The 23,824-nt window shown below is 33.7% G+C and overlaps 9 protein-coding genes across 9 annotated transcripts, besides 2 other annotated features; 4 read left to right on the top strand and 5 right to left on the bottom strand.

Annotated features, from left to right (window-relative positions):
* Positions 1-122: 122 nt before the first annotated feature.
* On the top strand, positions 123-993 carry TVAGG3_0187840 (M-phase inducer phosphatase dual specificity phosphatase cdc25 family; the record flags this gene model as incomplete). Its single annotated transcript, XM_001305231.2, has 1 exon — positions 143-523. One exon carries the CDS (start codon positions 143-145, stop codon positions 521-523), a length of 381 nt encoding a protein of 126 aa, XP_001305232.1.
* Positions 994-1,261: 268 nt separating this feature from the next.
* Positions 1,262-2,963, top strand: TVAGG3_0187830 (superoxide dismutase [Mn]; the record flags this gene model as incomplete). Its single annotated transcript, XM_001305232.2, has 1 exon — positions 1,277-1,846. The coding sequence occupies one exon, from the start codon at positions 1,277-1,279 to the stop codon at positions 1,844-1,846; it is 570 nt and encodes a 189-aa protein (XP_001305233.1).
* Positions 2,964-3,162: 199 nt separating this feature from the next.
* On the bottom strand, positions 3,163-4,335 carry TVAGG3_0187820 (actin; the record flags this gene model as incomplete). Its single annotated transcript, XM_001305233.2, has 1 exon — positions 3,199-4,329. One exon carries the CDS (start codon positions 4,327-4,329, stop codon positions 3,199-3,201), a length of 1,131 nt encoding a protein of 376 aa, XP_001305234.1.
* Positions 4,336-6,904: 2,569 nt separating this feature from the next.
* Positions 6,905-8,293, top strand: TVAGG3_0187810 (lipid binding; the record flags this gene model as incomplete). The annotated part of the gene is made up of 1 exon (XM_051225841.1): positions 6,905-8,293. One exon carries the CDS (start codon positions 6,905-6,907, stop codon positions 8,291-8,293), a length of 1,389 nt encoding a protein of 462 aa, XP_051110827.1.
* Positions 8,294-8,749: 456 nt separating this feature from the next.
* On the bottom strand, positions 8,750-9,437 carry TVAGG3_0187800 (Ran GTPase binding; the record flags this gene model as incomplete). The annotated part of the gene is made up of 1 exon (XM_001305235.2): positions 8,776-9,432. One exon carries the CDS (start codon positions 9,430-9,432, stop codon positions 8,776-8,778), a length of 657 nt encoding a protein of 218 aa, XP_001305236.1.
* Positions 9,438-10,036: 599 nt separating this feature from the next.
* Positions 10,037-13,634, bottom strand: TVAGG3_0187790 (armadillo (ARM) repeat-containing protein family; the record flags this gene model as incomplete). Its single annotated transcript, XM_001305236.1, has 1 exon — positions 10,062-13,610. One exon carries the CDS (start codon positions 13,608-13,610, stop codon positions 10,062-10,064), a length of 3,549 nt encoding a protein of 1,182 aa, XP_001305237.1.
* Positions 13,635-14,004: 370 nt separating this feature from the next.
* On the bottom strand, positions 14,005-15,042 carry TVAGG3_0187780 (cysteine synthase family protein domain-containing protein; the record flags this gene model as incomplete). Its single annotated transcript, XM_001305237.2, has 1 exon — positions 14,095-14,994. One exon carries the CDS (start codon positions 14,992-14,994, stop codon positions 14,095-14,097), a length of 900 nt encoding a protein of 299 aa, XP_001305238.2.
* Positions 15,043-16,259: 1,217 nt separating this feature from the next.
* Positions 16,260-16,294: a terminal%2Cinverted (terminal inverted repeat of Kolobok-5_TV transposon ID:TVAGG3_0187770).
* Positions 16,260-16,399: a mobile genetic element.
* Positions 16,400-17,067: 668 nt separating this feature from the next.
* TVAGG3_0187750 (cysteine synthase family protein domain-containing protein) lies at positions 17,068-18,120 on the top strand (the record flags this gene model as incomplete). The annotated part of the gene is made up of 1 exon (XM_001294581.1): positions 17,116-18,015. The coding sequence occupies one exon, from the start codon at positions 17,116-17,118 to the stop codon at positions 18,013-18,015; it is 900 nt and encodes a 299-aa protein (XP_001294582.1).
* Positions 18,121-22,097: 3,977 nt separating this feature from the next.
* On the bottom strand, positions 22,098-23,156 carry TVAGG3_0187740 (uncharacterized protein; the record flags this gene model as incomplete). Its single annotated transcript, XM_001305239.1, has 1 exon — positions 22,098-23,156. The coding sequence occupies one exon, from the start codon at positions 23,154-23,156 to the stop codon at positions 22,098-22,100; it is 1,059 nt and encodes a 352-aa protein (XP_001305240.1).
* Positions 23,157-23,824: the final 668 nt, after the last annotated feature.

Here is a 23,824-nt window from a genome sequence, read left to right as displayed (position 1 = left end):
TGAAGAGTTACATTTCTTTTCAGATATCAGGAACTCTTATGCAATAGTATTGATATTCTATGATTCGATTTATTGATAATTTCACTCTATAAGTCTAAACTCTCAAGAAATGAAGATTTATTCCTAAAAGTGACAAAATCTGATGTCAGAACGCTGTGTTACAACAGTTACACCAGCACAGATAGTAGGATCCTTTGGCACTAACTGCCAAATGATGATAGTTGACTGCCGTGATGCAGATTATAATGACGGAGGCCATATTAAAACAGCGATTAATATTCCTTCTTCGAGACTCGTTGGAAATAACATAGAAAAGCTTGTTAATGACTGTGCTAAAGATGGCATTAGCACTTTAGTGTTCTATTGTCAATATGGCCAACAAAGAAGTGTAAAGGCAGCTAACGCTGCAAATAGATACATAAACGAGTTGGAAGTTAAACCACTCGTACAGATTTCATACTTAAAGGGTGGTTTTCAAGATTTCTTAAGAAAATACGCTGGCACTGAAAATGTAGTTAAATGATTTGTTTTTAAATATAAAAAACTATATTGTATACTTGAAAGATAAATAAAAACTTCAATAGAATTAATCCATTCATAATTTATGAAATTTTTTTTTGGAAAATGGGAAATTATTAATTTGATGATTAGGAATATAATGATCAAATGTTTTCCAACAAAGTTCTCTCACGATAGATGAAAATATCTGTATGAAAAAATGATTTTATGATCATATCAAGCGATAAACCTGAATAAATGCAAGTAGCTTGAAGTTTATTAGAAAGTCTGTAATAAACGAATTTAATTATTGCATTAAAAACCGTGATATTAATAAACTGCTGATATCAAATTTGTAAAATGTGAGTTAAAATTAAAGGGAATGCAATACTTTCATTTGGTACACTCAAAGCATTATCTAGTGCTGAGTTAACATGCGAATGATTAACACAAAATTCATCTTCAAATCTAATTGAGGTTTTTATTTAATTTCATCTCTGGTGTATTACAATCATTTCTAAAGGATTTAATCGAATTTTTCTATCGCTCAAAAATTATTTTTGCCGAAAAAATTTTATGTAACCGACCAATTAAAAGAATAATATCCAGATAACATGTAAACAACAATAAATAACAACGAAAATCACCGGCCTATTTTAATGAATATTTTTTGAATGCATTGATTTTGAATACACAGTAAATTTTGAGTGGTTTTTATCAATTGAGAAGTTTATGATTGAATTTTTACAAAACAAATAGTCACCTCACTTTAGAACAAATGTTCACAATGGAGCATCCTGCCTACTTGAAGACTGGTCTTCCAGGCTTCCTCACACAGCACGCTGTTGAGATCCACGTCACAAAGCACCACCAGGCTTACATTGACACAGCTAACAAGCTCATCGTCGGCTCCGGCCTCGAGGGCAAGTCCATCGAAGAGGTCATCCAGAAGGCTCAGGGCCCACTCTTCAACAACGTTGCCCAGCACTTCAACCACTCCTTCTTCTGGAAGTGCCTCTCCGCCGAGAAGGTCGCTGTTCCAGCTAAGGTTGCTGATGCCCTTACAAAGGAATTCGGCTCCGTCGAGAAGTTCCAGGAGACATTCACAGCCAAGGCTTCCACAGTCTTCGGCTCCGGCTGGTGCTACCTCTACAAGAACAAGGAGGGCAAGCTCGAAATCGGCCAGTACTCCAACGCTGCTAACCCAGTCAAGGATGGCCACAAGCCAGTCCTCACAGTCGATACATGGGAGCACGCCTGGTACATCGACTACGAGAACCGCAAGGCCGAATACTTCAAGAACTTCTGGGACCATGTTAACTGGGAATTTATTGCTTCTAACCTCTAAATCATTCTCTTATTAGTTAAATTTTAAATGAATTTTTTCTTTTCTTCGATCATAAATACGGATAATGTTCTCATCGGCTTGGGAAAATATTTATCCATGGATTTGCAATGCAAAAAATCTCTCAAAATTGAATGAAGATATTATATATGATAATAACATTCGCTGAATTTTCCAAAGACAAGTTTTGCATTTGCATCGTCCGTCATAAAGCTTAAATCAAGTAGATAATTATCTTCTATTTGCAGTATGGTGAAGATCAATTCTCATTGCAATGAATAACAAAAGAATTAATTTGAACAATTTGATACACTACGCATTATACAATTCAACTTCTATTGCTTATTATTTCTGACATCTTTCCTATCAAAATCTTCTTGGTCTTTTAAACAATCCGATATTCGAAGAGAAATAATTTACAGTTTCATTGCTCTTTTTATGATCCATACGATCGGCTTAAAATTTTGATGTATAACTTAGAAATAAAGTCCTTGTCCATAAAAATTGTCAAACAACCGATTCGAAATCACTGTTTTAAAAATTTATTCATGCAACTACATAGTTTTGTGATGTAACGAGATTGACCATAACGCTAACCAGAAGAAATCTGAATATCAGGGATTTCTTACCAATAAAATCTTTCAATACATATGAACGAATAATTTTAATATCACAGCTATGTGAACTATCCATGTGTAGATGCAACGTACGATTTACAAATGCATCAATTGATACTGAATCCGTTAATACACAAAAAAATTAAGATGACTAGTATCCAAGGTTCTAAGATACAGCATGCGTTCTTATAAATAAACATTAGCACTGAAGTGGTTTAAAATATAGCATTTTAAAGAAAAATTTTTTTAAATATAGATTTTTCTCAGAACTTCGTTTTTCCCGAACAATTTAATGTCATAAATATTTTTATTCTAAAATAAAATTAATTTGTCGATTAGTTAATTTATTAACTCTTATCTAAATTTCTATTTTTGCAAAACAAGTTTCCATATTTCCAAATTTTTACAAAAACAATTTTTTAACTTCCTTTTTCTAGTAAGTTGTACAGGTATTTCAGAATTTGAAAAAATTTTGGAATACAAAGACATTAATTTCAGATCGGATACACACCGCAATCAGTAATCAACACAAAAATACACAGTGATTTGAAATAATTGTTATCAAAAATCTCAATGATAATCCGAAATCTACAAATTCATTGCATATTCTTGTTTAGAAGAGGAAAGTTAGGTATATCAAGGAATTATATAAGGCGTAGATTGATAAAGATGTTGTAAAAAGAGTAAAAAAAGTTAAAAAAATTAGAAATTTTGGAATCTGAAACATTTCAAATTGTTTTAGAAGCACTTGCGGTGGACGATGGATGGGCCAGCCTCGTCGTATTCCTCCTTGGTGATAACCATCTGTGGGAATGTAGCGAGGGAAGCAAGGATGGAGCCACCGACCCAAACGGCGTACTTACGCTCTTCTGGGGCGACGATCTTGACCTTCATTGTTGGTGGAGCAAGAGCTGTGATTTCCTTGTCAAGACGTTCAGCGATGCCCTTGAACATTGTTGTGCCACCAGAAAGAACGATGTTAGCGTAGAGATCCTTACGAACATCGATATCGCACTTCATGATGGAGTCGAAGAGTGTCTTGTCGATACCATCGTATTCCATACCATCGAAGTATGGCTTGAAGAGCATTTCTGGGCAGCGGAAACGCTCATTGCCGATTGTGATGACGTTGCCATCTGGAAGTGTGTAGTTAACGTTGATGGAGGAATCTGTAGCGGCCTTCTCCATTTCAGCATCGAAGTCGAGGGCGACATAGCAAAGCTTCTCCTTGATGTCACGAACGATTTCCTTTTCGGCTGTTGTGTTGAAAGCATTGCCACGCTCTGTGAGAAGCTTGACCATCCAGGCTGTGAGATCACGGCCAGCGAGGTTAAGTCTCATGATGGCGTGTGGAAGGGAGTAGCCTTCGTAAATTGGAACTGTGTGGGAAACACCATCACCAGCATCGAAAACGATACCTGTTGTACGGCCAGAGGAGTAGAGGGAAAGAACGGCCTGGATGCCGACATAGAAGGATGGGACGTTGAATGTGTCAAACATGAGGGAGATCATTTTCTCACGGTTAGCCTTTGGGTTAAGTGGGGCTTCTGTAAGAAGAACTGGGTGCTCTGTTGGGTCAACACGAAGTTCGTTGTAGAATGTATGGTGCCAGATCTTTTCCATATCATCCCAGTTGTTGACGATACCGTGTTCAATTGGGTACTTGAGGATGAGGACACCAGCCTTGGAGCAAGCTTCATCACCAACGAAAACATCCTTAGCATTGCCACCAACTAATTGTTGTTTGTATTTTGGACGGCCGACAACGGATGGGAAAACTGAGCGTGGGGCTTCATCACCAGAGAAGCCAGCCTTGCACATACCAGAGCCGTTATCGATAACGAGAGTCTGAACGTCTTCTTCAGCCATTAGACGAAAAATGAAGTCACTTTAATTTGCCCTTCTTTCAATCTCTTTTTGAAAGGGATTTTATATTTTGAGAGGAATTCAAATATGGACAAAACTGAATTTCTTCCAGAATATATCCATAAAAATAAATCCAGCAAAATATTTTGAAAATGCAACGATTTGTATTGTTTACGATGTAAATTGTCCTGGCCTTGATGTGACTTCATATTCTACTTTTTGAAGCGGTAGGAACCATTTCAGTCAACAAATATATAAATATAACAACAGTGAGATTGTGTTGCAGGAATTTCGAAAATAAAAAAAATTTTACATCTTTTTTTTACTGAATTTTATTTTGACATATCGAATGGCCATTCTTGCATTCTATCAATCAATGATAGAATCGAAATACGGCACATTACGATCATATTTTCATTATTTTTGGCGTTGGTCACATTCATTTCATTTTGAACAAGATGACATGAATCGTAATCATGCACAAACTAATTACATGTAATATGATGAACTAAAATCTAAGTTATAGAGGCAGTTTCTTCATAACCAGATTGATCTGATAGTTGTTATCTCCAAATTGAGCCTTTGGACTTGAGGAGTATTATTGTATTGGTATATGCATTCATCCAAAACATAAAATGAGCAAAGGAACTTCTCAGATAAATTTTCATATGATTGACTCTCCAGTATGCTCATGTATCGATATAAGAACTCATTTGCTATCATTAGTAGTTATCAAAAGTAGAATAAGGAACATTCCAAAGCAAAAATATTTCAAAATTTTTATTAATCTCCCTTTATTCGATTCAATACTTAACAATTTATTTACTTTCCGTTGTAATACGAAAATATATCTTCATACACCTATAAATTTAAGTATTGAATAATATAATTTTTATATAAATTTATTGTGCGCACATAGAATCAAATCTGTGAGGTTCAATGATTAGTTATTAGATAAGCAATATTTTTTTTCCCAGATTGATGTTTAATGAATTGAAAATTACTCAAATTTTATTTTAATATAAGTTTCTGGACTAATAAAATGATCTCATCAATGTCAATGAGATCAGTATGTTTGGTTTCATATCCAAAAATCATATATAATTGCTGAAATATCATATTCCGATACAAAAAGAACAAATTGAAATGATATTAGTAACTGTATGCCACACGCAAAAGAGTATGAGTTTTAAGCGTTAAACAGTTTCTTCTTTGATGTGATAAATCTTGAAATCCATCAAGTGTGATTATAATCAGGAAATTCAGTTTGAATAGTTTACATCAAATATGAAATATTATGAAAAGTATCACAGAGTATACGATTTTACTTCTGCGATTACTATAGTTTTGTTTATAATTTCGATTATTGTGCAGTTTCTGATAATGATCGAAGTTAGAAGCAAAATATGGAAAATATTAAATTTCAATAGCATAGTAACGAAGCTTTCATTAAGTCCATTCATCATGTTATTAGCATTTATATCAATTGTTGTTAAAATTTTTTCAAGAAATAAGTTCTTCGGGTTTATATATGATTTATCGCCAATAATTTTACTCCTAACTATAATATTACCTTATGTCATGCTAAACAATAACAAGTACAATAGTTATTCTCAACAATTTACTAATTTAATTAATTCATCAACAACTAATCCAGCTTCATTCAATCAAATTTACATAATATTAGATTGTCCATTCGAATCAAATGTTACAGAATCGTTTAATGGATACTTACAGCGTAAAATTAAGCCACTATTTCAATACCATTGTCTAGTTTCTTCTGCATTAATATATTCATTAATACTAACAGGAATAATTAAATACCTGAAAAAGAGTCTCATTAAATATGAGAAAACATTGAAAATTACATCTAAATTCCCAAGAAGGAAGCTAAATCATACTAAAGAAGAAATAATTGTAGCATCTAAGATTGATTTAAATTCAGATTCACTACCTTTCTAGAAATTATTTTGTTTGTTTATTTTTTGTTGTTAACATTCCTTTACAAACTATTAATAAAATGTTCTCTATGTTTATATTCAAAATATCCTATAATGGAAACTAATATCTTAAAAAAAATTTCAAATCAAATTTATAGAGGTAAAATCTCGTTATTTTATAATGACAGCAAGTAATTCATGATCATACGTAATGTGAAGAAATAAACATCACATATAACAGATTTACAGAGTAGGGTTATAAAATTATCTTTGATATTTTAAAGGTAAGGACATACGTTGATGATAATAAGTCGAACAAAACACGAGGGTAGAATCCAAAAATGAGATATAATATGTTAACATTCCGTAATAACATAAACCTGTTTAAATATTTGGTAATTTCTTACATGTTAGCGTTAGAAAGTTTTAATAACCTGCATTAAGCTTCGTTAGATATGGTTGATCATGTTATTGAAGCCTAAATACAATGATATTATGATTTTTTGATCAAAAATGAGATCGCAATAAATTTTTTTTTACATTGCGAAAACATTCCGATAAGGAAATTGCAATAATTTTAATAAGTCTCCGATTATCTATTTAAGAATATGTTTTCAATGAGATATTTTTAAAGGGAAATGCACGATAAATTATATTGTCAAACCGTCGGAATTTGTCTCAATCTTGGGCTAACTGAAAAAGTCATTCAGCCAATTATGTCATCGTCCGCTGTACAGAAGCAGCATCAGAAAATCCTCCGCAACCTCATGAAACTCCCTTCAAACAAGAAGTGCGCTGATTGCGGAGAACAATGTGCAGTTCAAGTCGACACAACAAACGCTATTTTCTTATGCTCAATTTGCTCAGGCATTCACCGTGAATTCGGCTTCCGTATTAAATCAGTTTCAATGGCTACATTCACACCAGAAGAAATTCAGAAACTTCAGGCAACAAACAATGATGAATTCAACAGAGTTTGGATGGCTAAGTGGAAGGCTTCAGAAGATCCTTTCCCAATCAGAGATGATGCCAATTACAATTCTCGTAACAACTTCCTCAAGCGTAAATACGTTGACAAGCTTTGGTATTCCAAGAAGGCTGCTATGGAGGCCGCCCCAGCTCCTCAACCAGCTGCTCAGTCTCCAGCACCACAGCCAGCTCAACAGGCTCCACAGCAGGATATCTTCGGATTCGGCACTCCAGCTCCTCAACCAGCTGCTGCTCCAGCTCAGCAGGCATGGTCCCCATTCGGTGGCCAGCCAGCTGCTGCTCCAGCTGCTCAACCAGCTCAGCCAAAGAATGCTCTCGATGATTTACTCGGCCCAGCTCCACCACAGCAGGTCCAACAACAGAATAACCGTAACGACATCAAGTCTCTTCTCGACATGATGGGACCAGCTCCAGCTCAGCCAAAGCAGAATAATGCCGCTATGTTCGGAGGCAGCGCTCAGCAGACATTTGGCCAGCCAGCTCGCCCAGCCAACACAGGCTTCGGCCAGCCAGCTAATGGCGGATTCGGTCAGCCAGCAGGTGGATTTGGTCAACCAGCTAACACAGGCTTCGGTCAGCCAGCTAACCAGGGCTTTGGACAACCAGCCGGTGGATTTGGCCAACCAGCAAACACAGGCTTCGGTCAGCCAGCTCGTCCAGCTAACCAAGGATTTGGTCAACCAGCAGGTGGATTCGGTCAACCAGCTAACACAGGCTTCGGACAGCCAGCTAACCAAGGATTTGGACAGCCAGCCAGTGGATTTGGCCAACCAGCAAACACAGGCTTCGGTCAGCCAGCTAATACTGGATTCGGACAGCCAGCTCGTCCAGCTAACCAAGGATTTGGTCAACCAGCAGGTGGTTTCGGTCAACCAGCTAACACAGGTTTCGGCCAACCAGCTAATACTGGATTCGGCCAACCAGCCGGCGGATTCGGACAGCCAGCTAACCAAGGATTTGGTCAACCCGCTAACCAGGGCTTTGGACAGCCAGCTAACCGCCCACAACAGAACCAACAGAACTTTAGCTTGTTCTAATTCCGACATCTTTTTTGGAAATTCTATTTGGCGAATACCTTGAAATTAATTTTCTCCAAAAATCTTTTAGCTCTTATAAACTTTGCATTTTATGATTTAAAATTACTTAAATCAATCTTTACAAAGCCTAATGACTAAATGTTATCTCTCGGAATAAAAAAAAATTTCAAATAAATCTTTTTTTTTGTTGATTTTACCTAAAAATTCATCAGTTATATAAGAAAATTAAGCGATTTTTAAAGTAAAAATCATGAATTTACCCATAACGATTCAATATCGATTTGAAAAATTATGACCAAACTAGTTTATTCGATGTAAAATTAAATGTGTACATGAAATGTGTTATAGATTTCATAATCTTAATGAAAAATTTTGAGAAAAATTTGAGATGAAATATTCTGGATTTTTTTTTTGGTTGGAAAAAAATGTAAAAGTTTTTTTAATCATATTCATCTTGAAATAAAAACGTTTAAAAGTTATATTTACTCCTTCTTCTCTTCCTTAGCTTCCTTTTCCTTGAGAAGTTGAGCATTCTGTGTTCTACCTTCCTCGAAGGCCTTCTTGAAAGCGTTAGCAGTTTCAGCATTTCTAAACTTAACAGAGAGAACATCATGGGATGGTGTATCTGGACCATCAGCGAAATCTACAGCGTTCCACATATAAGCACGATCAGAGCCTTGGTTAAGCTTGAGTTCCATATGTGGGAGAATGAAGTGGTTAGCGCAAACCTTAAATGTCTGATTACGGCGCATAAGAATACGGCACATCTTTGTTTCCTTGTTCTGAAGAATCTTCATGAAACCAACACCGCGCTCCTTCCATTCGTTGTTATTTTTATCGAAACGGTAAAGCATTGCTCTGTCGTTGAAGAGGGCATCCTCATCTGAGTCTGGATCAGCTTGCTCAGCAGCTGAGGATGGTGCTTCTGTATGGCTATCATCGACAGCCTCTTCCTTAGCAGCAGTTGCGGATGCTTTATCGGCAACTGGCTTTGGTGTAATTTTTCCGAAAGAATGACCTCCAAACTTTGAGCCAAGGGAGAATTTAGAAGCTGGCTTAGCATCCTTTCCCTCTTCAGCCTTTGGTGCCTCCTCGGCCTTTGGTTGCTCGGCAACTGTTTCTTCCTTTGGTGCTGACATAAGAAAAAATGACCATAGCCAAAACCGCCGTAAATTTTTCAAAAATTTAGTTTTTTTGTGTCCTTTCACGATAGAAATAGTTCAGTTATAGTGATTTGTCGAGTAATGAGAAGAAGCAAGTTCACTTTTTTAGTTCACCGAACTTGTCATTTTTTTTGATTGAGGTAAAAAAAACTAAACGGTTAGAGTCAAGAAACAATTAGAAATTTACTGGAATTTTACATCATTAATACTAAATATTGTTCATATAAATCTTATACTAGTGACACACTTACTTGTTCATTATAAAATTTTTTTTTCCAAAACAAATTTCCGCGATTTTTCCAATTTCGATAATTTGTCATTATTTCTTCAATTTTTCCATTTTAAGCACAAATGTAGTTTATTCTCTTTGATTGTAAACTTATAGTGCCATAACTATGGTTTGATATCTTGACATTCAATTCCATTATTAAAGTCAATATTAAAGGAACTAAGCAATTAACTATATGACTCATAAGAATATTGTTTATCGACTCCAAAGAATAATATCTTTTAGATAATTTTTTATTCAAAATATGATTTAAATGAATTCAAAATTTAGTTGAAAAATCTTAATATTTATAACAAAAAATGGTAATAAAAATTCTTTATTTACAATTCTTCAACAATTCTTTTGTCGCATAAAGGACTTCTGAATATGGAGATGTGAGAGATTCCTTAGTTTTCTTGATAGAATTCCTTGCTTGGAGGATTGGATCAATATCTTTTCCATTATCAGCGTCAATAATTTCAGTGGTTGAAATTATCTGGGAAATGACATGAATAGGAAGAGCCTGTTTGGAAACAATGATCGAATTCAGCAATGGTTTCTTCAATTCGATATTTTTATTGATTCCAACTTCTAATCTAATTAATCCATTCTCTAATGGCGAAATAACCAATCTTATGTTGACTTCTGGCTTGCAAGTCTCCGCAATTTTGCTTTCGATGGCATCTTCTTTCCATATGACAGCAACATTATTGGAAATTGCTTCATTTTCACGTACAAAAATAAGTTTTCTACGGTGATTTGCATAAATAATGCTGTTATCCGTTGATTTGAGACCAAGATTCGATACAAGTTCTTCAAATTGAGGATGATCGCCGAAAGAAACGAGGGAAACAGTTGTTACACGAAGATATTGAAGGTCATCAACTTCAGGAATGGATGTTTGTGTTGATGGAGAAATCATTTCTTGTTGTCCTACTTTGTAGTAGCCAAGAGCAGTCATAAACTGGGCAGAATGGTGTATATAATTACTTGGATCTACCTGGTAGTGATTTTCTGGTGTTTGGTCAGTTAATTTTGAAGTATCAATTTGAGTTTTTTCGATTTTGACGTTTTCTGGAGTGGAAAGAGGGGTTGTAATTCCTAACCTAGGGAGGTCGTTGTTAAATAGAGAGGAAATTTCGCTCTGTATTGAGTTACTGAACTCTTTTTTGTCAATTGAAGAAATTGGAGGAAGTTTGTCCGAATTTGACGTGATATTCGGAGGTATTTCATGACCAATGATCTCATACTTCCAGTTATATCTTCCTGCGTAAGTTGTAGAGGAAATTTCGGTTTCATTTAACTTCAAAATTTCATTATCTTTGTAAAATGCCACGAGATTTCCTTGTATCTGTGGAGGGTTTTCATAGGACTGAAGAGGAATTCTCCGCATAAGCATCTCCAAAATGAAAATTTGATCATTTACTCGTTCGAGGTATTCAACAGGAAGTTTCTTCTCTTCGGATGTATTCCATTGCTCAATAATAATACGAACTTTATCTGCAAATGCGCGAACGTCCATGAATTGAGCCAAATTTAGCAAAATATCAATGATAATTCGAGCCATTAAGAAAGAGAACTGTGGAAAATCTCTTGTCTTGTGCTCCAAGAGCGATACCGAAGCCGTAATTATCATTGGTATTACGTTTGGCGAATCTTGGATCAAATTCGGCAAAATGTGGATGATTTGGGAGAAAACAATGGCATCAGAGACATTTCTGTTCTGAAGGGAGTTAAGTAATTGGGTAACTACGCTTGTAATTATCTCTTTTCTGTTATTAATCGCTTCTTCTATCAAAATTGAGAGTAAAACTTGGACTTTTGATGGGTTTGAGAGGGATTCAGTCAATAAAGTGATGGAAGATTCAATATTTGGCTTCAATTCTGAAGATGAATGCACCAAAAGTGTTTTTGCAGAGCCAGCAAATGAGCAAACATGTTGGTATTGTTCATTTGTGTTTGATGCATCGAAGGATTCGAGGATTGATGATGTCAAATAGGAAGAATATCTTAATCCAGAATTTAGAAACTTAATCATTGCAAAATATGCTGATGATTTGATGAAATCAACATCACTCTTTGCATTGATCATCAATTGCTCGTAAATTTCTGCAAGGACAGAGTTGGATAAAATAGAATTTGAAACAGGAGAAGAAAGGAGATCTCCAATGATTGTTGTTGATCTAACAACAGCAGAAGGATCTTTATCAATAAGCATCTTCCTCAAAAAGTTCAAATATTCAGAGAATACAAAAGTTTTGTTGAACTGAAGGTTGTAAGGAAGGTTTATCGCAATATTCACGATAGCATTGATGTAAGAAATATAGATATTGGGGCTAAATGAAAAAGTATCTCGGATTAAATGAGTAAATTCTAAAATCTTTTCAGTTGGCATTGAATTCTTAAGAACTTGGACATTAATATTCATATTTACGAAATGATCGCAATATTTCTTATAAAGAAGATCCCTTGCGTAAGATTTGAAGAAACTATCGATTTTCTTTTCTTGATTGAGTTGGGAGACATCAATACTCATTACCTTATATCTATTCCATGTGATGTATGGCATAGCTGTCTTGCAAGCTTGAGATAAATCTGATATTGAAAATTGTAACAGAGTTGGAGCATTACAGAGCGCCAAATATGCGGTAAATATGCACATTGTATTAACGAGAAGCTCAGACTTGAGATTCTGAACGATTTCTCCCCAACATTTCGGATCAATAATATCTATGTTGTACATAATGGTTAAAAGGATGAAAAATGTATTTGACATGGTTGATGGAGTGTTATCAAACGTCATCAGCTTCTTAATTAAAAATATTTGATCGTCATTCTGAAATTCAGTGAAAAATGAAATGATCGTTGTTTTCAGAACCTCATAAATGTTGTTCATGAACTCAGGATTTTGATTCTGGCGGTTTGTTTCCAAAATCTTCAAAATGTAGTCAACTTGCTTTATAACTAGATCGTGGGCTTGCGGGAGGATCTTCTTGAGCATATGTGTACTCTGTTCTGTTAAAAGCATGATAAATCTGAGAACAATTTCAACATTTTCTTGAACTGTTGAGTATTTTGAAACTAATTGAGTAAAGAATTCAAAGATAAACTCAGGGCAATACTGAACTTCGAATACTTTTAACAAAAGATCAGGATGATCAACCAAATATTTAATTAATACACGAAGTTCATTCATTATGGCTTCTGGTACAGGACCATTGATTCCATACTCACTACCTTGCATTTTGTTAGCGATGGCAATGTTTCTAAAGCATGGTTGTAAAAGAATTTTCATAATAATTTTCCACCAAATGAGAAATAGGTCATCGTTGCACTTTATAGTATTCGATATTATGTATTGAAGCTGTAATATTAAGTTCTTTTTCTCTGGAGGCTGAGAATCATTGATTTGAATTCTTAATTCTGGATTGCATTGAATAACAAGGTTAGAATCGGGTGAAATTTGATCAGAAAATGGTGTAAAGTCAAGTACGTATTGAAGAACGCTATCAACAAAGAAATTTGCTCGAGAATTCAAAATATTAACGATTAAGCACAAAAGTCTTGTACCATAGTAACGGTATTCGTTCCAATTTAATGGGTGTAAGAGTGTGATAAATACTTGCTTGATATCGTCAATCATTTCGATAGTATAATCTCCTGGAGTAGTTTCTTCAACAATTTCATACACAACATCCAATACTAAACGAATTGTTTTTACGGGATCCTTTTTGAAGATGCCTTTTTTGACTTGTTTCTGAAATGGATGTAAAAATGTTGAAAAACTTCCAAAAAGTCTCGAAATATTCTTAGCTTTGTATTCTTTAATAGACACTTCCTTGTCATGAATGCTCTTGCACTCCAAAAACAATGGATGAGTTGTCATTTATACGGAAGTGTCAGAAAGTTTACAATTTTTCTAATCAAATACAATTCAAAAACATTGAGCGTGAATAGTGAAAGAAAAATATTTCCAAAAAATGATATGACAATTTTACGGATTTGTCATTTTTCATCAATCCCTATCCGTTTTACCTTCAATAAGGACCTAGTTACAATTAAAATACATTTCACACACAGCTGCAACTTTCCAAACATATCACGAATAACAATTCAAGAACTCAACAAATCTTGAATCAATCAACTTATATCCGATTTATAGTTAAGCAGATTTGAATTATTTAGCACATCATAAACAAGATATCACTAACATTTAAATCTGATTTCAGAATAAAATGCAAAATGCTTTTATATGCTAAAATGTTTCGGTAAAAGATTATGAAATCAATTGTATATTATTAGGATTTTATAATAGCATAAGAAAAGCCAGTATTCTTAATTATGTGAAACGAATGTAAAGTTCATACAGTTTATTCTGTGTCGAAGAGCTTTGTTGAGAGGTATTTCTCGCCACGGTCGGCAAAGAGAACAACAATAACACCGCTGTCGAGCTTCTCTGCAAGCTTCTGTGCGGCAAGCATGGCGGCACCACTGCTCATGCCAATGAAGATGCCTTCCTTTGCAACAATCTCGCGTGCCTTAGCAAACGCTTCTTCGCTCTCAATGAGGATGTGCTCGTCGATCTTGTCTGCCTGGTAGATAGCTGGAACAATAGCTTCCTCCATAGACTTAAGACCTTGGATGTAGTGGCCCTTAGTTGGTTGTGCTTCGACAATCTTGACGTTAGGGTTCTTCTCGCGGAGGTTCTTGCCAACACCCATAAGTGTGCCTGATGTGCCGACTGCTGCAACGAAGTGTGTGACTGTGCCATTAGTCTGTGACCAGATCTCTTCGGCGGTTGTCTTGTAGTGTGCGATCTTGTTGTACTCGTTGCTGAACTGGTTAGGGTTGAAGTACTTGCCTGGGTTCTCCTTGACGAGTTCGGCAACTTTGCGGATAGCACCATCTGTGCCGAGCTTCTTGTCGGTGAGGATGATGTCTGCACCGAAAGCTTTGATCATCTTGCGGCGTTCGATTGAGACGCCTTCGCTCATGACGATGATGACGTTGTAGCCCTTGACGCGGCCGATCATTGCAAGACCGATGCCTGTGTTGCCTGATGTAGCTTCGATGATTGTTGAACCTGGTTGCAACTTGCCTTCCGCTTTCGCTTGCTCAATCATCTTAAGCGCAATGCGGTCTTTGACTGAACCTGTTGGGTTGAAGCCTTCAAGCTTTGCGTACATCTGAACTTTCGGATTTGGGTTGAGATGGTTGATGCGGACGAGTGGTGTGTTTCCGATTGTCTCGAGGATGTTGTCGTAGATCATATCTTAGATCAAGAAATGTAAGAAATGATGTGAGAAAATTTACGGATGACAGAAATCAATTTTTTCTGTGTTACTGTTAACAACTTCTCAATTTTTTTCTGATGAAATCTGTTCGACAATTTGAATGGATGATGGTCGATTTGTGTGAAAATTTATCCATAATTTGTTAATTCGATATTATCCAACGACATATGTCATACTGATACGACGTGACATAACATTACAATGACAAAACAAATAAAATTATTTTGTTTTCTTTTCTTTCAACTCAAAAGATGTTAATTTACAATATCTCTATTACAAATATGTATATTATTACTCAGCACTCTTATATCGAATGACAAAACAGATTTTTTGATTATTAATGTTTGATTCAATAAATTCTTTCCTGACTATATTTTTGAGCCAGTATCTTCAGCGGATGATATATATACCACACTTATCTATATCCGATGATTAATTATCTGAAATATCGATCAATTATTCATCAAAAAAGTTGCAATTTTCCTTTTTATTCTCTTTATCGTCCAATATACATATAATTATATTAAATATCAATTTGTCATACCGATTATAGTTACAATGAAGTTATTTCGTGCAAAATTTTTAAAATCATTTGAAAAGCAATTACAAGTTTTCGCAATAGAAATTTGGATTTCTGTACATGCCTATATACAATATTAATCGCGAGAATAAAGTTTGTAAATTTAATTATAAAATTTCTTAAGGGTGGTGGAAAGTGATGTGACCGAATAACAAAAAGTAAAAATAACTAAATAAATATTTGAAATTATTTTGTTATTGTAACATAATTAAATAGTGTATATAAATAAGTATTTACTACAAAGTTTGTGTCGTCTGAGATCTCTATCTGGTAGAGAAATAATGAATGAAAAAATTGAATTTCCAACTGTATCTAGTCTCTGGTTTTTGAATTAATATCAAAAATACTTAAGGTATGCAATATAGGTACATAGATCTATTTTTTCTATTGAACAAAACACGTATCTATTAAATTCGTCTAAGATGCAATAAGTGATGAGATCTGGAACTACTTATAAAATTTGCATAAAATCAATGTATGAGAATAAACAGCATATAAATACCAATTACATCCGATACTTTTCTTTACAGTTTGCACCTATTCAGAGTTTGATTAGATTTGTATCTAGTCTTTCAATATAAGATAAGGAGTCTTTCTTCATATTTAAATATATAAAAGATGCTGTTTTCTATGTTTTCTATTGAGCATATTTTGTGCTTAAGGGTGCCCTATAGACGATAGACCACCCTCAGAAAAGCACTTTTAAGGTTATTATATTGAGAACTAGAATCTGGATAATCCATTCATTCGAGTTCTAATAAGGTTAATTTTGTGATGTTTACATTATCGTTATAGGGCACCCTTAAAGCTCCAATCATGAGATATTTAAATTTTTTTACCCCTATCAAAAGCGAAAGTCAAATATTTATCACAGGAGGGAAAATAAAAAGCTTGCATATATGATAATGAAATTATGGCATACGTATACTACTACAAATGATATTTGTAGCTATATAATTTTTACCGAAAGATATTATGCATATGGCGAGATAATAGCATTTTATTTTTGCTCATTCACTTCACTTTCCGCCACCCTTAAACAATCTTCGTTATAACATGAATTTCATATTATGTCCAGATCAACAGTATAAATTAATCATAATAAGAAGATAACCCAAGTTCAATTCTCAATTGAAGCAATAAAATATATTTTTCTTCAAGACGAAATCTGTTTTGTCATTCGATATAAGAGTGCTGAGTAATAATATACATATTTGTAATAGAGATATTGTAAATTAACATCTTTTGAGTTGAAAGAAAAGAAAACAAAATAATTTTATTTGTTTTGTCATTGTAATGTTATGTCACGTCGTATCAGTATGACATATGTCGTTGGATAATATCGAATTAACAAATTATGGATAAATTTTCACACAAATCGACCATCATCCATTCAAATTGTTGAACAGATTTCATCAGAAAAAAATTGAGAAGTTGTTAACAGTAACACAGAAAAAATTGATTTCTGTCATCCGTAAATTTTCTCACATCATTTCTTACATTTCTTGATCTAAGATATGATCTACGACAACATCCTCGAGACAATCGGAAACACACCACTCGTCCGCATCAACCATCTCAACCCAAATCCGAAAGTTCAGATGTACGCAAAGCTTGAAGGCTTCAACCCAACAGGTTCAGTCAAAGACCGCATTGCGCTTAAGATGATTGAGCAAGCGAAAGCGGAAGGCAAGTTGCAACCAGGTTCAACAATCATCGAAGCTACATCAGGCAACACAGGCATCGGTCTTGCAATGATCGGCCGCGTCAAGGGCTACAACGTCATCATCGTCATGAGCGAAGGCGTCTCAATCGAACGCCGCAAGATGATCAAAGCTTTCGGTGCAGACATCATCCTCACCGACAAGAAGCTCGGCACAGATGGTGCTATCCGCAAAGTTGCCGAACTCGTCAAGGAGAACCCAGGCAAGTACTTCAACCCTAACCAGTTCAGCAACGAGTACAACAAGATCGCACACTACAAGACAACCGCCGAAGAGATCTGGTCACAGACTAATGGCACAGTCACACACTTCGTTGCAGCAGTCGGCACATCAGGCACACTTATGGGTGTTGGCAAGAACCTCCGCGAGAAGAACCCTAACGTCAAGATTGTCGAAGCACAACCAACTAAGGGCCACTACATCCAAGGTCTTAAGTCTATGGAGGAAGCTATTGTTCCAGCTATCTACCAGGCAGACAAGATCGACGAGCACATCCTCATTGAGAGCGAAGAAGCGTTTGCTAAGGCACGCGAGATTGTTGCAAAGGAAGGCATCTTCATTGGCATGAGCAGTGGTGCCGCCATGCTTGCCGCACAGAAGCTTGCAGAGAAGCTCGACAGCGGTGTTATTGTTGTTCTCTTTGCCGACCGTGGCGAGAAATACCTCTCAACAAAGCTCTTCGACACAGAATAAACTGTATGAACTTTACATTCGTTACTTTTAAAATGTTAAATTAATATTTTTTTAATATATATAGCTAGACATCAGTTATCACTCGTATATGTACGACAAATCTACCCTAAACATTAATTTTATCATTTCCATAAAGTTAATTTCCATAAATTTAACCAAAAATAATTTATGCTGAGAATTATTATGATCTTTAAGATTTTAATAGTCATATTATCTTATTACCAAAATAATTAGGAACTTCTAGTAAAATTATAAAATAAAGATTAAAAAATTTAAGCATTGTTATTATATTATCATTTTAAAAAATTCATTATAAAAATGTTTCTTGGGAAACTCTATTTGAAGAGTTTCTTTATACCCTACGTTCCCAACTTCTGGAAAACGGTTTTTCACCCTTATGATCAGTTTCAGACACTTTGGGAATCTCCCAAACTTTGATATTTTGCATTATGATAGAGAAACGTGTCTAGTTTAACGCACAGTTGTTTTAAAGGCAAATGATGATATCACATGAAATTATCAAATTATCAAATTTTGAAGTACCAGTCCAAAGGGTTAATTAGATCCTACACAGATGTGCAATAGTGAAACATATGTGTTCTTGATTTGAGAAGTCCTACTGATAGAGGTATGAATCTCACAGCTTTGTGTGAGTGTGTCTGACACTTGTATAGAGTGGAATATGCGCCGACATATATTATATAATAACATGTAGTTGATAATTATGAAAAAATAGAATTTGATGCGAATGATATTGAAAGTTGTTTTGTAATTTGATATTTTTCTTATATGTGTTAATTAGTAAATGGCTTGTTTGTTGTGATCGTACTGTGAAAAATGAAAGGTATTTTAAATTAAAAAAATGAGATTTTGAGATATCTCTAGAATTAAGAATTTATTATGTATTGGACTTTTATATAACTATGTGTAAAGAATCTCGATATCTATATGCTTTAAATAAAATTAAATAAAATGAGATAAAAAATTAAAATGGACAAGAAGATATATGGAAATGTAATTTGTATTGTATTGGTTGTTGGCAAAATGATTTTAATACAGATTTAAGGATTTGGAATGGATTTGAAATTAAATGATTTTTATTCAAGGAATAATAAGATTTTGAACTGGTTTTTATTTTGAGAATGTAAACTCCTTCCATAGGATATGTATTAGAAAGATCAATTTTAAACTTTTTGAAAGAATTGTTTTTTTGTTGAGTGATTTTCTCTCATTTGATAATATATTTAAGTTGGCGTATCTTACGCCCTTCCAAAAATATGTATTAGAAAGATCAATGTCAAACTTTTTGAAAGAATTGTTTTTTTGTTGAGTGATTTTCTCTCATTTGATAATATATTTAAGTTGGCGTATCTTACGCCCTTCCAAAAATATGTATTAGAAAGATCAATGTCAAACTTTTTGAAAGAATTGTTTTTTTGTTGAGTGATTTTCTCTCATTTGATAATATATTTAAGTTGGCGTATCTTACGCCCTTCCAAAAATATGTATTAGAAAGATCAATGTCAAACTTTTTGAAAGAATTGTTTTTTTGTTGAGTGATTTTCTCTCATTTGATAATATATTTAAGTTGGCGTATCTTACGCCCTTCCAAAAATATGTATTAGAAAGATCAATGTCAAACTTTTTGAAAGAATTGTTTTTTTGTTGAGTGATTTTCTCTCATTTGATAATATATTTAAGTTGGCGTATCTTACGCCCTTCCAAAAATATGTATTAGAAAGATCAATGTCAAACTTTTTGAAAGAATTGTTTTTTTGTTGAGTGATTTTCTCTCATTTGATAATATATTTAAGTTGGCGTATCTTACGCCCTTCCAAAAATATGTATTAGAAAGATCAATGTCAAACTTTTTGAAAGAATTGTTTTTTTGTTGAGTGATTTTCTCTCATTTGATAATATATTTAAGTTGGCGTATCTTACGCCCTTCCAAAAATATGTATTAGAAAGATCAATGTCAAACTTTTTGAAAGAATTGTTTTTTTGTTGAGTGATTTTCTCTCATTTGATAATATATTTAAGTTGGCGTATCTTACGCCCTTCCAAAAATATGTATTAGAAAGATCAATGTCAAACTTTTTGAAAGAATTGTTTTTTTGTTGAGTGATTTTCTCTCATTTGATAATATATTTAAGTTGGCGTATCTTACGCCCTTCCAAATATTTCTTAAAAATTTAAATTTGTCTCATCTCCTACTCTTAATTTTAAAAAATTTCAAAATCCATAATAGTAAACATTTCTTATTTTTATTTAAATCTGAAAATAATAAATTTAAACAATTTCTCTACACACGACGGTTTCAGCGGTTTTCAGAATGGTTGACAACTGAATTCATCAGGATAATGTCGGTTGGGGTGCCCTTCTTGGCCTCCTGAGTACTCACCAAGATACCCCCAGCTCCCGCAAAACACCTCCCATAGGTGAGCATTAACTGATGAAGTTATTGACAACTTTATCTGATTTTTTTCTTTGTTTTTTTGTTAAGATTTCTTAACCAAAGACTCGAAAACAAAACTTCGCTTCAAGTTGCTGTCTTCCCAGTTACTCTGTCGCAATCTTTTGTCTGATTGCGTGCAAAGTTCTGCTCCATGAATTATCAAATATGTGCCATTTCAGGAGAGATAACAAGCTCATGCCTCCTGGAATGGCGGATTGTTCAACAATCTTCTTCTGATTGCAGAACTTTCAACCGACAAGAGTGCACAATACACTCTTATCGGTCAAAGTTCCGCATTCAAGTTATGAATGGGGAACTTGATATCATTCTGGGAGACATGCAGTGACAATGTCTCCCGGAATGAGACACTGTGACCGACAAGAGTGCACAATACACTTAATGTTTTCAAATTTTCAGATTTAAATTTAATCTTTATTTTCATCATCATTTATAGTCTTGTTCCTTTATACAGTTCTAATATTTAAGATTCTCAGATTCTAATATTTAAGATTCTTACTACTCAATTCAATATAATTATGTTAGTCACTCATATTCAGGAGAATAATTTAAAAATCTATAGCTCATATTTTGATAGTTATATATTTAGACGATATATATTGCAATTCCGGTTTCAACACGATCAAATGCCAAACCAAGACAAAATATATATGAATTTTCAAAATATCGATTTACATTAGAATCTATATCTAATTTTATCAATACACAAGTAGTGAATGTTCAATACATCTTTGAGCAACGTGAATAGCACAATTTTATAGGATTATTAGTTGATTATATAAAATATAAGCCAAATCGAATCTGCTGTATAGTACTTTAGTTTATCATTGAATGTTAAATGTGTTCATATAAATATTTGAGTCAGATATCGCATTTTCTAATTTCAAAATTTATCTCATGAAGTTAGAATTTATTTGATCATACAACATCATGTTAGTCAAACTAGAGTTCAATGGCGATTCTAAAATGGAACAAATGCTTGTTTTATCAAAATGTTAAAATATTAATCTAAAAAACTTAATATCTAACCAAACCATTCTAGAATTATTATATACAGGTATAGGCAATCTAAATGCACACGGAATTCGGAAAATTAAAAAGAATATTTATGAGATTATTAAATCTTCTGTAATTCAATGAAAAGTAGATAATATGAATATCTATAGGCTATATATCAACATATGAGTTTTTGGTTTGACCAATACTATACTAATGTGATCAAATTAATCTGATTTCTTAGATTTTCATTTGAAGCATTTGCAGTAGTAGGGGTACCTTTATATATTAACATATTAAAAATTGCGCTCCGATTCGCAGTTTCTTCATGATTTTGAGATTGCATTAGATTTCGCGATGCAGAAAAAAATCACTTTAGATTCCCGTCAAACTCTAAGTATAAGCATGTCTCTATATGTAGAAACTGTCTGCGCTATTTATTTCCCGGCTCAAAAAACCACGGTGTCTGTGTGAGGAAAATACCCATTTTAGGACCCTGGGTAGGGGGTCATGAAAATTTTCCAAGAGTTGGAAATATAGGGTAGTAGAAATTTCATCAATGAAAAAGATATAGTTTATTTAAACACACATTTAATATCTTTGTTTTATAATTCTATCCATAGTCTGTGACTAAAGACCTCTCGAGTTCAATTCTATTTTCAATCTTTTGGAATCTTTTATGTAAACGGAAACAAGCAAAAATACTGATTGATGCTAAAATAACACCTAATATTGATAAGGAAATGATCAAAGGTGTCCAATTCTTATTGGAACCAGGTTTTTCTGAGCAGTAATCATCAAAAATCAAGATATTTTCTGTATCAGAATGTGAGACATTAAAATTATAATTATTTTCATAATAAATATTTGACAGAGAAAGGTTGATATAATAAGTGAATATCTCTGTTATATTACTAGCCAAGTTATAGTTATTTATAAAGTTAACTTGGCTAACAATCATAGCTGATGGACAGTTAATCAAACCATGACTTTCAACTGAATTATTATAAACTAAAACCCTAAGAATAACTGACAAATAGCTTTCATTTGTCGATCTTGGATCGAAGTTATCAAAAACAGCAAATCTATTTGGCGAATTCTGAGAGATATTACAATGTTCTATGACAGCAGGAGAATGTATTTCCATTGTCTGTCCCATATAATCTAATTCTCCTGGACATTGGCCAACAGAACAATCATTCAAAGAAAATGAAGAATTTAAGCAATCTCTAATATTTCCAAATATAAAATGACTTGAATCCAAAGCAGCACATCTGAAAGCGCAAACATTTTTGAGTGATAAACTACCTGTCATTGTAGATAAAAAGATTCCAGCTCCATCAACAGGGTTATATAAAGAATAAGTTGTCAAATCATTGAATAAAGAATTCTCTATAATTCCATTTATTTGTGATGCCACAATCTTTACGGCACCACCAACGTGATCATGTTTAATTGAAATAAATTTGCATTGTTCGATGATACACTCTGATACTGATGCATATCTTATTTCAATTCTTTGATTTTTGTTTACAAAATTCTCATTTCGAGGTTGAACTGAACTAAAGAATTTGTACTCTATATTGTATGGTGTTAAAAATGGATGGATTGTAATAATATTTGATAAGTTGTTAATTTCCTTTGTTTCATTCAAAATTGAGCAATTCGTCATTATAATATTTTCAAAAAAATCATTCCATGATTCTGAATTAATTCGTACATAAATAAATTGATAATTAGTCATTAATTTAGCTATTGTACTTTGTGTTGCGAATGCCGTTGCGTTTTCAATATTTTGAAATATAGAATTGGAAAAACTAGCTTGATCTTGAATTACAAATAGAGGCGAATTTTTATGAGGAATTAATGTCGAAAAATGACAATAATTTAATATGAATTTCGGGGTTGTGCCATGTGAGGTGAAAATCACCATACACCGATTGGACCTTTTTAAAAAAAGATATGGTGAGTATTTGATTTGTTCCTTGGTATTTTGCACGCAGATAGACTAGGGTAATGCCGATAATTTCGTGTAGGAATTACGTAAAAAAAATTATGACCCAAGTTATTCACATTATAAAATTATATAAAGTGTGTCTAATTTCAATAATATTCATATGACCTTATAGTATGGTACCTATATAATAATAATACATATAGTTTATAGTAATATCTCAGTTTTTATAGTTTGATATCTTATTAATTATGATCAATATGTGTGTATTAGTGTATATTTTACATGGCGCATATAGACTTGTGTTAGACACACACATTTATATATATTAAAATGAAAAATACGCAGATAATAAGGATCTCAAGATGTGATGCCGAGCATTTGCT

Source organism: Trichomonas vaginalis, chromosome IV (genome assembly GCF_026262505.1).
Source record: "Trichomonas vaginalis G3 chromosome IV, whole genome shotgun sequence".
NCBI classification, from domain to species: Eukaryota; Parabasalia; order Trichomonadida; family Trichomonadidae; genus Trichomonas; species Trichomonas vaginalis.
Note: the sequence above shows the minus strand (reverse complement) of the source record. Positions and strands in the feature narration are given on the sequence as shown.